This window comes from Penicillium antarcticum (genome assembly GCF_028974205.1).
Source record: "Penicillium antarcticum strain IBT 31339 chromosome Unknown utg000009l_segment0_segment0, whole genome shotgun sequence".
Classification (NCBI taxonomy): domain Eukaryota; kingdom Fungi; phylum Ascomycota; class Eurotiomycetes; order Eurotiales; family Aspergillaceae; genus Penicillium; species Penicillium antarcticum.
In genome coordinates this window covers 5,884,583-5,900,426 of record NW_026695307.1, presented here as the reverse complement: position 1 = coordinate 5,900,426, position 15,844 = coordinate 5,884,583, and the positions used below count along the sequence as shown (strand labels likewise).

General features: G+C 50.2%; 4 protein-coding genes across 4 annotated transcripts; 2 read left to right on the top strand and 2 right to left on the bottom strand.

Moving 5' to 3' along the window:
* Positions 1–866: 866 nt before the first annotated feature.
* mvp1 (sorting nexin Mvp1) lies at positions 867–3,284 on the top strand (the record flags this gene model as incomplete). Its single annotated transcript, XM_058468630.1, has 5 exons — positions 867–1,362; positions 1,432–2,178; positions 2,230–2,372; positions 2,424–3,017; positions 3,075–3,284. 5 exons carry the CDS (start codon positions 867–869, stop codon positions 3,282–3,284), a joined length of 2,190 nt encoding a protein of 729 aa, XP_058316476.1.
* Positions 3,285–4,649: 1,365 nt separating this feature from the next.
* N7508_010569 (Na+/H+ antiporter Nha1) lies at positions 4,650–7,928 on the top strand (the record flags this gene model as incomplete). The annotated part of the gene is made up of 1 exon (XM_058468629.1): positions 4,650–7,928. One exon carries the CDS (start codon positions 4,650–4,652, stop codon positions 7,926–7,928), a length of 3,279 nt encoding a protein of 1,092 aa, XP_058316475.1.
* A 1,059-nt stretch (positions 7,929–8,987) lies between these two features.
* On the bottom strand, positions 8,988–12,276 carry N7508_010568 (tethering complex subunit PEP5; the record flags this gene model as incomplete). Its single annotated transcript, XM_058468628.1, has 9 exons — positions 8,988–9,365; positions 9,434–9,832; positions 9,880–10,389; positions 10,436–10,771; positions 10,824–11,057; positions 11,108–11,740; positions 11,794–12,087; positions 12,143–12,211; positions 12,262–12,276. The coding sequence occupies 9 exons, from the start codon at positions 12,274–12,276 to the stop codon at positions 8,988–8,990; spliced, it is 2,868 nt and encodes a 955-aa protein (XP_058316474.1).
* A 434-nt stretch (positions 12,277–12,710) lies between these two features.
* On the bottom strand, positions 12,711–14,879 carry N7508_010567 (uncharacterized protein; the record flags this gene model as incomplete). Its single annotated transcript, XM_058468627.1, has 1 exon — positions 12,711–14,879. The coding sequence occupies one exon, from the start codon at positions 14,877–14,879 to the stop codon at positions 12,711–12,713; it is 2,169 nt and encodes a 722-aa protein (XP_058316473.1).
* Between the last annotated feature and the right edge of the window lie 965 nt (positions 14,880–15,844).

Below are 15,844 nucleotides of genomic sequence, written 5' to 3'. Positions count from 1 at the left end.
CTGGTTTCTCAGATCTGCATATAGCATTCGAAATTTCGACCTATTCCTTAGGTCAAGCGTGTGTCCATGGCTTGTGCGTGATTGGACAGAATGGTGGATTCAATAGCCTACATGCAGCTGATATTCATTTAAATGTCCTTTTCTTGAAAATGTAGATGAAGTGGGCTTTGAAGAGGTACTGTCGTAGCCTAAGCCCCATATCCAACTATTTGTACGTATTAGGTCTTCAAAAGGTAAGATACGAATTCTCACAAGAACAGCTTCCGCGCCACTTACTAAACCTCTACCCGAGCGTGAATAACTATTCATTTATTTCAGTCTGCAATTAGTACTGTATCAAATGAGAACCAGTGGTTTTCCAGAAAATAGCATGTTCAACTAGATGAAGCTGTACGGAATATGGGAGCTGCCTAATCGATGGATATGAGCGGTGTAGTCTCCCAGCAAAAGACGAGGAGCAATGAATCAGAGGGGTAGGAGCAAACAGGAGAGTTCTACACTCATAGACCGCGTTATAGAAAACCAAATCAGTGAGCATTCTCCTGGTTTGAACAATTGTAGGTGATAAGATGTATTTGGTACAGAGTGCCTGGTGATGTGACCTCATTGGCCGAGGTACCGGTGACTTGGACTCGTTATCTCCAGACTCGCTCCTCAACTCCAACGTTCTTAGCAATTGGACAATCCGCAGAGCGTCTTCTGCCCTTTCTGTTTCTGCCATTCCATTTCATTCAGTGTCGGAGTTTGAGGTGGAGATCCCTGTGAACCTTCGTGCCACCAGCCCCCGAGCTCCGCTTGATCGTCAACATCGTCATTGCCATCACCTCCACACCTGACCCCGACAGCTCTCCGGCGCAAACATCCTGATGTCTTTATTCGGCACATCACCAGAAGACCCTTCTGCGGGTAATGCTGCTCAGAGATCCAAGTCCTCTCTTTTCGCCGACGAGCCGGCTACGGGCGGGTCTTCGTCCCTGTTCGCAGATGACGACGGCGACGACAGCTCCTCTCCGTGGAACATCCAGAACAATACCGCGAAGAGGACTGCGCGCCGCGATCTAGCCCGAACGTTACTTCCTGCCACCGATGTACCTGAGAGCTATGTCGACGCATACGATCTGATTCTGAACAGCGGGGACAGGGTTGGCTCCGGGATCGGGCTGACCTCCGTTCGGGAGATTCTTTCCAGCAGTGGGCTTACTGCAACTGATCAAAGCAAAGTTCTGAACCTTGTCTCGTCTGGAGATCATGAAAGCTTTGGTGGGCTTGGTCGTGCCGAGTTTAACGTCCTGTTGGCCCTGGTCGGTCTAGCGCAGGAAGGCGAAGAGCTATCCTTCGATGCGGTTGACGACCGTCGCAAGAGTATGTTGTTCCTCATATTTACTGCGATAATCTGTTTATAATAGACACTGACAGGGCTTGCGCATGCAGAATTACCCCAACCCAAGACTGATTATCTCAATCGGCTACGAACTGCCGGTGATGCCTCCTCCGAGCAACCTCACCGACCTGTGACTCCTCCCTCCCAAGCTCCCGTAGTGCAAACTCCCGGGTCCGCCCATTCGCGACCCGCACGACGAGAATCCCTAGGTGGATTGGAAGCAGACCCGTGGGGTAGTCCACAATTACACCGAGGCCACAACCATGAGACATTGGACGCCGAACAACGGGCATTGAATGGTTACGGGAGTGTGAAATCTACGACAAACGCCTGGTCTAGCAAGGCTACCGAAGAGGCTTATCAGGGCGACACGGCTGAGCGGGGACATTCCAATGGTCAATCTGAGGTTCCGCCTCCCAGTAGCTTAGGGTCAGGATGGGGGAACAACCTGAGCAGCACGGGCCCCAGCCAGCAGAGTGGGTTTGGGAGAGTTGAGGGACCAGCGCTCGGTGGGTTTGGCCCTCCAGAAGATGACCCCAATGAGATCGCGCCCCGACGCCGGTCCCTTGGTCTCAGCCGCTCAACAAACCCGCAAGTGGAGGAGACTGTGACGGTGACACTACTCCCCGAGAAGGAAGGGTTGTTCATGTTCCAGCACCGCAACTATGAGGTGAAGTCTGCACGACGAGGCAGCACTGTAATTCGGCGTTATAGCGACTTTGTTTGGCTACTGGATTGTCTTCAGAAAAGATTCCCATTCCGGCAATTGCCTCTTCTTCCACCCAAGCGGGTTTCAGGTACGTCAAACGCTGGTTTAAGCGCACCTAATTGCTTACTCACCTTATAAGTCAATGGCACTCACCTCTCAGCGGATTCAAATTCCTTCCTTGATAAGCGTCGCCACGGTCTTGTTCGATTCACGAATGCTCTTGTGCGCCACCCTGTTCTTGGTCAGGAACAACTGGTTGTTATGTTTTTGACTGTTCCAACGGTGAGATTTCCAATGTTCAATGAAGGATACATATGCTGATCGCAAAAGTAGGAACTTTCGGTATGGCGCAAGCAGGCTACGATCTCTGTCCAAGATGAGTTTGTTGGCCGTACTCTTCCACCAGACCTTGAGGATTCATTGCCTCCAACCCTCGACGAGACATTCGAGACGGTCCGCAGCGGTGTCAAGCGGTCTGCCGAAATTTATATTAATCTTTGCACTTTACTCGAGCGCCTGAGCAAGCGAAACGATGGCCTGGCTGCCGACCATCTCCGATTTTCTCTCGCGCTGCAGTCCTTGACCGAGGTGACAAAAGACACGTATGCTGTTGACACCAACGATATCCCAGCCCTCAATGAGGGCATTACCGCTACCGCTAGGCACCTATCTGCTAGCCAGAGCCTGCTTGAGGACGAAGCAAGAGGCTGGACTGAGGGGGTCTTGGAAGACCTGAAGCGTCAGCGGGACTGTTTGGTCAGTGTACGCGAAATGTTCGATCGGCGGGATCGGTATGCACGGAACAACATCCCGCAGCTAGAACGACGCATCGAGACCAACGAGCGTAAGCTGCAGGACCTTCGCGCCCGACCCGCAGGTACCGCGAAACCAGGAGAAATTGAGAAAGTGGAGGATGCTATATTCAAGGTGAATATGCTTATTCCAATAATCGCTGTCGTGATACTAACTTTCGACGTCTCTTAGGACAAAGAATCAATCGTGCAGCAGCATGCGCGGGGCGTCTTCATCAAGGAATGCATTCGCGATGAACTTGTCCACTTCCAAGGAAGCCAGTACCATATTAGCCGGCTGCACCAGGACTGGAGCCAGGAGCGGGTCAAGTACTCAGAGTTGCAGGCAGACAACTGGCGTGGCTTGAGTGATGAAGTTGAGGGCATGCCGACGGGCGTCTAGCTGGGCATCGTTGGGCCCCCAGCTGCGTCGTACATAAGAGCTCACCGGCCAATTTGACCCCAATTTTGGCTTCGCGCGGGATGCGCATTGTGCATCTGATTTAAGATGGTTTTTATTTGCTTTTTTTCCTCTCCAAGTTCCCCGCAAATACGCAAGTTTCATGATGTTAGCATTGGATTCCCCAGTTTGCAACGTGCCTGAAACCCGTTGTTTTCTTCCGGTCTTTGGTTCTGGTGCGTGTGTTTATTTACAATTCCCAATTGATTCTTGTTGTCTATGTATAAAGTACAAGATGTATGTAATGCAAGGCTTTTCTCGGCGGGTCTAATCAGAAGAATAAGCCAGCAATTCTTACACTATACCCTTTAGCCTCTCTTTTCTCACTTCTGTTTTGCTCACGTTCAAGGACCGCAGTCTAGAATTCCCAGAATCGACTATCCTGTCAGCTAAGAGGAGGACAGCGTTTGGTGTTTCTACATAGAGTACTCCGTAAAATACCCTATAAAGGGCCCTGCATACGAAGTACAGCACCATAAAAACCAAATCTCATTTAGTGAGACATATCCACCGAAAGAGGAGCCAACAGCGCCACTGACCCAATTACCTCGCTGATCCCCAATTTGGGCTTGGCACTTCGCAGGGCTGGCGATCTTAAATTACCATACGTGACCGGGATATTACTGCTTACAAGGTACATTTTTCAATTTCAGGCACTTTGTCTTTGTCTATTAACTTTTTCTCCTCTATATATCTGCCTCTCTTTTCCCCTCCAAACCCTGCAATTCTCCCATTTGAGCGCATCCTCCATTCCGCCAGCCAAGACCTGTTCCGCTTCCGACGTGGGTCCTCAAGTTCTGGGCTGACGAATCCCGCCGCTCCAAGATTACCTTGTTCTGGGCAAATCTCCCCAAGGACGCGTTCACTCGCTTTCTTTGCCCGGCCAAGAGTCTTCCAAGACTTTGACCAAGTCTCGTCGCATCTTGTCCATTTCTTCTTTTCCCCTTCCCTCCTTCCTAACCTGCAACTGCCCGACTTCCCTGTCTCGGCCAGCCACCCGAATTTTCTTCGCCTTGCCTAGACGCACCCTCTCCGCTCGTCGCATCCCCAATTTCTTGGCTTGAGTCGGTCACCTCCGAACGTGCTGGACGTGCGCCTGGATCGCGAAACCCAAATCAGCCCTACGCGGCTCGGCACTTCGGATTTCCGATTACCGATTTACCAAGGCATGAAGAGCTACGCGATCCAACGAATTGCGAGGCGGGAATCCAACCGGTAAATAGCTTGCCGCAGTACGACGCGCGAGTCGACACAACACGAAGCAAGGAGGGATAATATACTCGGTGTCAGATCTCCGACATCTTCACCATGGCGTGGGAACACCTTGACATCGACAAGCCGCATTTGGCTTACATGATCCTCGGCGGTTTCACAGGCTTGTTCATGCTGTGCTCCCTTTTCGTGAAGGAGAAGCTGTACATTGGTGAAGCTACCGTTGCTACACTTTGTGGTATCATCTTTGGCCCCCATGCGGCCAATTTATTCAATCCGCACGAATGGGGAAACATCGATAAAATCACCCTGGAATGCTCGCGCATTGTACTTGTTGTACAATGTTTCGCCGTCGGCGTCGAGTTGCCCAAGGCCTACATGGAACGCCACTGGAAGTCGGTCACTCTGCTGCTGATCCCAGTCATGACTTTTGGCTGGTTGATTACTAGTCTGTTCATTTGGTGGATGGTGCCTCCATTGAATTGGCTGGAGAGTCTGGTGTGTGCTGCCTGCGTTACGGCTACTGATCCTGTCCTAGCATCGTCCGTCGTTGGTAAGGGAAAGTTCGCCAAGCGTGTGCCCAAGCATTTGCGTGACCTGTTGTCCGCCGAATCTGGGTGTAACGACGGTATGGCTTTCCCATTCATCTACCTCGCTTTCTACATCTACCACTACCGACCCCAGGTTGGCGAGGTGTGGCTGAACTGGTTCTGTATCACTGTTCTTTACGAGTGTATCCTTGGTGCCATCTTCGGTTTTGCCATCGGCTACTTCGCGCGTCATGCTATCAAGCTGGCTGAACGCAAGGGCCTGATTGATCGTGAAAGTTTCTTGGTGTTCTACTTCGTGCTGGCCGTTTTCTGTGCTGGCTCGGGTAGTTTGCTGGGTATGGATGACTTGCTGATTGGATTCGCCTGCGGTGTCGGATTCAGTAACGATGGTTGGTTCACGGAGAAGACCGAAGAATCTCACGTCTCCAACGTTATCGATCTTTTACTGAACTTGGCATATTTCGTTTATTTCGGATCCATCATCCCATGGGAGGATTTCAATGCCCCCGAGCTTGGTCTTACTCCGTGGCGACTGGTGGTGATTGCACTATTGGTCATCTTCTTCCGTCGCATTCCCATCATGCTGTTGCTCAAACCCATTATACCTGACGTCAAAACGTGGCGTGAAGCTCTATTTGCCGGGCATTTCGGACCCATTGGTGTCGGTGCTATTTTTGCCGCCATTCTTGCCCGAGCAGAATTAGAACATGATAACACACAGCCGTTGACTGAGGATGAGTTACCAGAGCCAGGGACGAGCAATTACTATATCGTGAGACTTATTTGGCCCATTACTACCTTCATGGTCATTTCGTCTATCCTGGTTCACGGATCTTCTATTGCAGTATTCACCTTAGGCAAACGTATCAACACCTTGACCATTACCCTGTCATACACTCAAGCCAACGAGGAAGGACCATCATGGATGAATCGTCTGCCTCGTGTACAGTCCATTGCCAAGGGCTCTATGTCATTCCGCAAGGCGGACGATACGGATGCCTCCTCAGACGAGAAGCTGCCCGAGTATCCTCCTGGTACATTGCCACCAATTGGAATGCCAGGCAACTTTCTTCGCCGACAGCGCGATGAAGAGGGAGAGAGTGAGTCGCAAAGCCTTGAGACTGGTCGCCGTAAGCCCCTGCGCAGACGCCGTCGCAAGCGTGATAGCGGCGCCGGAGGCCCTATTAGCCAGTCCGCCATCATGCCAGCCCCTCGACGCAACGAGAACGAGAACGAGATCGAGACTGAAGAAGAGAAGAAAGAACTTGAGGAACGTGACCGCGTCGAGCGCGGATCTTCTCCACCTCACGCTGAGCGGGATCGCTTCGGCCGTGAGCCAGAAATGGAAGTCTACCAAGAAGGCCACAACATGATCATGGAAGACGAAGAGGGCAATGTTCTTAAGACTGAGGATACTACCCACCTGTCTCCGGAAGAAAAGCTACAACACATTGAGGAGCAGCGCAAGCGCCTGGAGGAAGACAAATCCGGCGAACTTGCAGCTTCTGAGAGTCGCCCTCACCAAAAGAACGAGGGAGAAGAGATCAAGAAGGCCGTTGAAGAAAAGACAGGCTACGGAAATGCTCTTAAGAAATGGACAAACTGGACCGGCCTCGGAAAAGAGAAGGCCAAGGAGACTCCAGAGAAGAAACAGAAGAAGGAGAAGGCAGAGAAGCCTCCCAAGACCGAGTCTGCAAAGCCCAAGGCTCGTTCTGCTCATGCGTACCAGTTTGGTAACACCATTATTGTTGAGGATGAGGACGGAGAAGTGATCAAGAAATACACCATTCCTGCCGGCGAGAAGGGTGAGAAGGCTCAGAAGGAGCCCAATGTTCCTGGTCAAGCCCCTGTCCGCCGTGGCCTTACCCGTATGGGAACATGGTTCGGCATGGAGGAAGAAGGCGAATCATCCCAAGCTGCCAACGAGAAAAAGAAGAAGACCCAAGATCCCGACGAGTGGACTGCCGACGATGGTCTGCGTTTCACTGTTGCCCAGGACCCCGAGGTCAGCTCTCACGGCATTGGCCATAAGGGCAAGCGCATGAACAAGCAGGAATTTTTCCAGCAAATCAAGGGCTTGGATGCCAAGGCTCGCCGCGATCTGGTGCAAGAAACTGACGCCCCGCCTCCTGTTCAAAAGGTGGCCAAGGAAGAGGCCAAGCAGGAACAAATGCAGGAAGAGAAACAGGAACGTCGTCTCTCCGCCGCTGCTGTCTCGGCCACTACTGGCACCATTCCTGAAGAGGATGCCGAGGGTCTGGAGTCTGAGTCTGTCACTGACAGCGAGAGCGAAGATGGGTCTGATGACCGGCGCGGTGCTCCGAACGTGGCTTCATCTTTGGCCAAGTTCTCGCGTGGTGGTACCTCCGCCGCTCAAGAGCGTCGCAACAACCTCAGCCCTGCGCCTCTCCGTGACCGACCTCGCCGAGATTCCGATGACGATGGCACTGAGCGTATCCCGCCTTCTCGTCTCCGTAAAGCCGCCGGTCTGACCGCTCCTCCTCGGCAGGATGATGATGACACAGGCGAGACCCCCGCTGAGCGTCGCCGTCGCCTGGCAGCTCTGGGTGTGGATGGTGAAGACTCTGAGGAAGATTCCGATGTCGAATACGTCGACGATGATGAGGCTATTGCGGAATCTGATATCGAAGAGGGTGACAAGTCTAGCCAGGCTACGCCCAAGACCCAGGTCGCCGATGATCGAAAGCCCTCTGAGCAAGACAAGTCCTCTCCCTCTGGCTCTGGATCCAGCTCAGGCTCCCAATCTGCCGCTCACCATCGCCCCCGCGTCTCCTGGGGAGGCGAGAAGGGACGTACCCATTGAGCAACGTTCATGTCCTTGAACATTTTGAAAAGGAGATATCTCGAAAGAAGGCCTTTTCAAAGCTATATTACTGTTCATCTCTAATAGTCCTCTCTGACGAAACCAGAGAGCCCTATATCCAGATCTGACCTTCCGAGCTCCGAGTCACCATTGGAAGGAATAAGATACATGTATCTTTCTACGCATTCTTGCTTCTGTCTCTGAATCGTTTACCACCATCATTGATTTTTTTCTCCCGCAAATTCATGTATCTTCTCATTTCATCCGTTGTGCATATTTGCTCTTGCATGTAATGACCCAGTTTGATCTGTGCGATCAACTTGTTTGTCTGATTGTGTTGATATAATTCATCATTGCTTATTTGCGCTATTGTTAGAACAAAGCGAGATTTATCTATACAATGCATTGCTGATATGAATATACCCTGGATTCTGAAATAAATCGATTATGTAGCTTCGTATAGTCTTGTATGATAATCTTTGTGTCCTCTGTCTAGCCCTAGATATACCGCCATACTATACTGTCTTCGGTCAACCTCATAAAGACGTACAACTCATCCGACCTCGGGAACATCTCCACATTCTCGAAGACCTCAAATCTGTTGTCCCAACCAAAACAATGGGACAAACTTAAGGCTCCAGAGAACTCAGCCCAACCGACCGCGCACGTATATATGCGAACTCAGATACGCAAATGGCCGGAGTGCAGTACCCATCAACAAGCTACATCCCGAATGGCCCAGTCTTCACGATTTCGTGTACACCAAGAACAGGGAAAGAGCGCAGTGACAAACAGTCGAGGGAGAAAATGAGGATAACGTTGAAAGAGAAACTTTTTAAGAACAAGGTGCAACTTAGTTCCCATGATGGAATTTATGACAGCCCCCGATTGGTGCTATCTAGACGACTGCTGTTGATATGTAACTCTCCATATTTCAACGCTATAAGTAACCTACACACAATTCTAACACAACTTGATCTATTGATGCAGACCGAGGTATCAAGTTAAACACTCAACGAACATGTACAAAGACCCCAATCCAAATCTAATGAAGTCAATCTACTCCATAGTATTCTGCGGCCGCATAATACCCCTTCCAAAGAACTCGCTGACAACACCAAACCGATCTCTTGAGCGGGACAGCTCGCCCTTGAAAAGATCATGCTGATCAGCAGAATCGACCTGCCGTTGCCGGATAGCACGGAGAGTAGCATTCGTCGGGGCACAGACGGGACACTGGGCGTCTTCGTCGACGTTGTTGAGGCAGCGTTCGTGGAAGGAATGTCTGCAGAGGAAGTGGACGGTTGGGAGGTCTAGGGTTCCACCGCAGGATTGGCAGCGTCGGGATTGGAAGACTACCGGTTGGGTGGCTAGATGGTCTAGTTCTTGTTGCTTGGTGGCGGTTTCCGTTTTGTAGCTTGTGATTAGGCGTCGGTTCTAGATAGGGTACAATGTTAGTTTCGACAAAATGTATGGAGTTTTTGTAACAAAAGGGGTTCACTTACGGCGGTGATTTCTTTGCGCTCGCGCTCGATATTATCGCTGAGGTATTTCTTCACACGGCCCATGGTTACGACTGCGTTATTGCTCAATGCTTGAATGACCTGCAGTGGCGAGAGTAGGCCATCTTGGCTGATTCGCTGAAGCACTGCGTCCAGCTCGTCTCCTGCTTCTTCGAGAATTTGAGGGCTCGAGGCGAAGTATGTCAAGGCGTCAACGTAGAGTTGTGGTTCGTCCGGGCCATAGCGTCTCAAGGCTTTAATGGCGCCTTGAGTATCCTTTGCTGATGTGAAGGAGCGGAAGATATCCAGGCGTAGACCTTCTTGTTCGCGGACAAGAGTGGACCCTTCTCGGAAGTCCGACAAGTCAGAAAGAAGCAGTACATTTGATGTTGAGATCGGAATCTGGCCAAATTAGCTATGCAGGTCGTAGAGACAGACAAGGAACTTACATCTTTTCCTTCAATCAACTTCTTTGCTTTTGTCTCCCACTCTTGTTTATCGCTGGCATCTTTCTTTCCCTTTGCTGTGTCCAGGTACATTTCGAACAGCGTGGTGAAAAGGTCCACTTTGGCCTCGTTCGTCAGATCGGGCTTTTGTGTTAATGTTTCAAGGAAATCAATGAATTCCTTCGGGTGGTCCACAAATGCGGAGAAAGCTGTTCGGGGCTTGGGAACCTGGTACTCTGGAACTGGTTCCTCAGTGTGATCCCCATTTGGTTCTGCATTCTCGGTTGACTGCTCCTCGGTCTTTGTGCCACCACCAACAGTCATGTAACGCAAAGGAAGTAGTGCAGCGAGACTTTGTACAGTGCTGGTTGTCTGTGCTTGGGGTTCTGATGATGTTTCAACCTCGGTGCGTGGTTTGTACTGGCCAGAATAGTAAACTTTGAACAACTCTGCTGTCCTCTCGGGACAATGAGCGAGAAGAACTCTGGCGTATTTCATCAAGTTATGATAAGCCTATCGTTGTTAGCAGATTCTCCCTAGGTGGTTGGGTTCCACATACCACCTCAGGCTCCAATCGCCAGATATATTCTACCGCTTCGGCATATTTCTTGGAGTCTTCAATCAAGATGTCCACAACCATATCATTCTCACCATGTTTCGTTGCTAGATATGCTGCTTGCTCGTAGTATCCACCTTGGCGGCACATGGCAATTGCAGTCTCAAGGTCAAACTTCAGCTCACCAGGAGCCTTGATGAATGAGTCTAGCTTGCTTGTGTCTTTGAGCTTTGCGTAGCAGTTCAAAAGAAGTGTGGTATGGTCAACTGTGGCACGGCCGTGGTCATGTAGCTCTTCCAGATACTCAATTAGGTTGTGGATACGTTGAGTGTCGAGATACTTTAACGCAATTAGTAACCGAAAACAGGGTCAAGGAATCGCTGTCACTAACCCTGCGAATGACTTGAGATGGTTCTGTGCTATCAATCGCTCGAAGATATTGCTGCATGGCCGTATCATAATCGCCTCGCTGGTACAGAAAGTCACCGTACTTGCGGTAGATGGCATTCTGTTGCAACGGATCGGTTCCAATCTTTTGCGCAAGGTTGATTGCAAGAATGTAAAGGTTGCGTTCATAAAGAATCTCGAGCTTTTGCTGGAGAGTCTTTTCCCGATAGCGGAATATCTGGAAAATGTTAAAAAATGATATCAAAACATCTAACCCGGAACAAATACCTGTCCATCTGTTGCAAGAAGGAATAAATTCCCCCATTCCATGAAAATCCGCTTCATAGGCGACACCAGCGCTTCACTATGCGCGATAAACTTGAGATCTGTATCGAGGAGCGTGAACGTCGTAGTGCCAAAGATTTCTTCACCCGGACTAGCAGTGTACTTGCGCAGCGGATCCGACTTGCTAGTTCTAGCTTTAGGCGGGCAAACCAGAGCGACATAGTCACGGAAGGCATCAATGGACGTCTTGGGACTTTCAAATGCATAGCTCGCCCCACGTCCACGGGGACCGTAAGTGTAGACAGCATCCTCTCGGGCAATCAGGATATCTCCAGCCTCCTTGTCCAATGTCATACATCCGAGACCGCAGCCTGTATCTTCCAAGACACGTGCAGGCTGGCCCTGTCCTCGCCCGGCGATAACCAACGTCAAGATCCGGCTTGTAGTAGCGATATACAGTGTAGTAACAGCCCCGCTCTGTGTTTCTAGTCCGGTAATCGGTTCCTCAGACTCAAAGACAATGCGTTGGCGCGCACCCCGATCGTGAATCAAGTCACCGCGGATGATCGTCACAGACCCGTTCGCAAATCCGACTGCCACCTGTGAGAGATCCCCAACAGCCGTGAAGGCAGATATCTATTTTACCAATCAGCAAAATACCACTAGCTTGTTGCAAATGTCAGGCGCACCGGAAACTGTCGCCTAGCATTCTGCACGGAGACCGTAGATAGACATCGCGGCCCACCATCCTTCTTCTCCGTATCCAGCGCCCACACTTTCAGAACTGGTTCATTAGAAAGATCCTCCGAGACAGTGACAAGTAGCGCGGTATCGTTAATCTGTCTCATATGCGTGATGGAGCCGGTATCGTGAGCTTTGAATGATCGCACGACGCGGAAGGCCGAGGAGACGATGTGGACGAAGCCATCCGTGGTACCGACAAAGATATTCCCAGATCCGGTGCATATACTCGAGAGGTCACTCTAGTGCGGAACAGTTAGACTTGTTCGGGGTGGGAAAGGGGAGGTTAGGCCTTACATTGAAGACCGATGCGCTGTCCTCTGGTAGCTTCACCGGCGAGACGTCGATGAAGTTGAATGCTTTCCACTGTGGAGCTGTTAGACGCGATTCAAATTACGGATATTTCGGGTCCTTACTGATGTTAAGGCCATCTCGGCTCGCCATTCATTGAGATGTGCAGTTGGAGTGATGCGGTTCGGAGCTCTCCCCGCTGGCGCTCGGACCACTTGGTTCCTGATGTCGATCAGTCTGGAACGTCTCTATACGTCTCATTCATTGGGGACTGGACTTCTTTTATTGGTTTCAGAGATGCTAGAATAAATGTCCTAAGTTGATATAGGGTATTAGATATAGGCCATTGGGAGAAAGGATCTGCTTATCTACACCTGCCTGTGCCATGTGCCATGCAAATAGAGTATGTGTACCGAAAATATGCCAGGAGAACCTATGAAGACCCCAAGATAAAACGCCTTCGCTACGAAATGTAGCTCAGAGGAAACTGTACATGAAGATGCAACAGGAAAAGAAAAGGAACAAATGCAAAGCATAAACATAAAATCTAAGACTAGATCCCAGCCAAGCCCTCTTATTGAGAGATATCCATATTAGAAGTAGACTGAAGGCCTGCAGATTTAAGACTCTGACTGGGTCTGCCAGTATCCTTCATAAAATCAAAGCTTTGCTGAAGCCAGCTCCCAGCATCTGCAATAGCCTGGCTTAAATTGAAGGTTTCTGCCCCTTGCTGGGCACCTTGGCCATCTTGTATTGTTGGCGGTGTTGATCCGCTACGGATCATTGGGAATGATTCGTTCGGGGCGTTAGATCGGAAGGTAGGTGGTCGATCCGATTCTTGGCTCGCTGGTGCCAGACTTCCTCCTGCTCGATTTGATTGGGCAGTATGGAAGTCATTGTCGAGTTCGGGGGAGCCATTTCCAGGTAAGGAAGAGTGGTCTGCAATATGGGCGGTCTTCTTCTTCTTGGTGCTTGGGGTTCCTCTGGGATCCAGCCGAGATGCATATGGTTTCCTTTCCGTGCTGAACGTATATGGCGTGGCTGCATCAAGCATGAATTGAGTACTCATTGCTTGCACACGGCTCTTGTCTGAAATGAGCGGGCTGATAGCTCGATAGAACGGGGTGATGTTGGCCGAATAGGTAGCGCCATCTGGAGAACTGCGCTTTCGAGCAGGTGTTGTTTTGTGATATGTTGGACTTTCCAAGTCGTCTTGGAAAGACTTCTGTGCATGCAGAAGCGCAGCCTGTGTTGACAGCTGCGTGTCGATATTGGTATCCATTTCTGCCTGGCTATTTTCCTTTGGCATGAGCGTCGAGTGTAAGGATATGACACGATCTGAAATCCCCAATAGTGCTGGTATAGCCTGTGCAGACGGCATTTCCTCATCGGTATTCTGCTCAGTGGGTGCAGGATCATCGATGACTTCAAAAGTTGAAGTGCCAGCGTCTTCTTCGTCTGCAAATCTAAGGTCTTTGGACGAAGTCTTCTGACTTTTATCTTTCTTCAAAGATCCTTGGTCGACCACAGGTGCCTCATTGAAACCCTCCAGTTCATCGGGCTGCGGTACTTCGGGCACAACCACATCTGACTGCTTCTTGGTAGGGCTGGCAGACAGAAAATCGTGGGGCATGTCATTGGGAGCTTCATAAGGCATGCCGTCATACAAAACAGTTTCCTCCTGTAGGATACTTTCTTCCGACGGGGATTTGGACTCTTCATTCTGTTTATATTTGTCATTAATCCACGGACGATATTCGAACCGTGGCAGCTGAGACGAGGAAGAAACAACACGAAGGGACGTGTCTAACGAGGTGGTCTTGCTCGTAGAGATCTTTCGATTGAAAGGCGATGGCTTAGACACAGCTAGCACAGGCCGCACAATTGAGCCAACAGAGCGAGAAGAATGCGGAGAGGGACAGCGAGTGGAAGTAGAGTGCATGACTGCTGGCTTCACCGTGTCCATTCCAACTGTGCAAAATTTCGTTGGGGAAGCCGGGGTCTGCGGGACCTGAACTTGAACAGAACGAGGCGCAGGTCGACGAGCTCTGTTTTCCAATTGACGAAAAGCAGCTGGTACTGTCGGAGAGCTTGGTGGGTCAAACTTGGAAAAGTTCATGCGCTTTCTATCCTTCTTCAACCAATCGGCTGTTCTAGGCGGAGCGAAGGATTCTTCATTCGCTGCTGCTGAAGCAGGTGATTTCTTGGAATTGAATAGGCTATGAGATAACCTCTTACTCTGCTCACTATGCTGTGGCCGCTGCGCATTTGAAGGGTGTTTTCGTGCTGATCTTGGAGTCGAAGAGCGCTCCACACCTCGCACGGAGCTTACAGCAGCTGAGTTTCGCGACGTAGCAGGGACTTCTGGACGACTAATCTCACTGGGCAGTCTCTCAGAATGTCTTCGAGTGCGCACATCAGTCTCCAGCACCACCTTCTCCGGGACGCTAGTCTGTCGGCTGGACGAAGCCCTCGGAGCTGGCGCACCGCGAGCGCCTTCTCTAGTCTTTCGCCAAGGATTAACCCATCCATCTTCCAAAGGACCTCTCAGCGACGCAGAGAGAATAAAAAGCGGCTTCCCCTGAAGATAAGACTCGGCCAATCTCTCAACTCTCCGGCGCCTCGCATCTCGACCAGCATCGTCCAATTCATCGTCTGAGCCAAGTAGATCTTCGGGGTCTATCTCATATGGTGGCGGGCACTTTTCGAGGGAAACCGGGGAAACTGGCCGCGGGTAGGGCATCGGGAGTGGATTTGAAGCCCGGCGGACTTGCTTGCTCTGGGTGCCGCGGCAGTCGGATACTGCAAGAAGACGACTCGGGACGTACCTTGGGGGGTTTCATTCATTTCTTGTGCGATTTGATTGCCTCCCATGTGATACGTCAAAGGCAGAGGAGCGTCTGCCGCTGAGGTGCAACGCGAAAAACCACTTAACGCGTGTGGAGTGTTGATGGCCTAGCAACGGAGGGGAAGCATTACGTCAGATTGTTATGTCAGCAGATCTAGTTAAGTTTACTAACTTAACGCTTGGTTCATGTACACACGTTCACTACTAGGGACAGCATTTAGTTGAGTAGTCACAGATGTGATTTATGTATGCATAGTAAATCTCTTCGTCATGATATGGTGGTGCCTATTCGACACGGCTTCCGACAGACTAATGATTGTGAATTTCATTGAAAGGCTCTTCTCAGCCTTCTATGTTGAATCGCGGACCCATTGATCCTCTCCTCCTTCGATGACTGGCCACTTAGCGGAGGTGCCATGTGCAGTGCTACCAGGTGCCATTAGCATGAGGGACTTCATGTCAATTCGAATTACCCGAGTCATAGTTCCATATTTGGGGTTCATCATACAGATCACATATGAGCGGGACCGTGAAAGGGAGACTTATGACTTATGACTGTGTGTAAAGTATCAATTTGTATCTAGAGGGGGAAGCTGCATGATCAAACAATAACGGATAAGAGGGAAGAGATGTGGTGGAAGTGATAGTTCATAGAGAAAAAGGTTACTTGAAATTCGAGGATCAATATTCCAAGGAAGTGGGCAACTCACCCTACAATGAGTAGCACATACGCAGCATATGCATGTACAAAACCCAATGTTAAAGAGAGAGAGTACAGAACAGTACACAATTCACTCAATCTAGATAATTTGAAAATGCCATTGATTCTTTATTCATGATACACGCCGCAGATAAAAAGG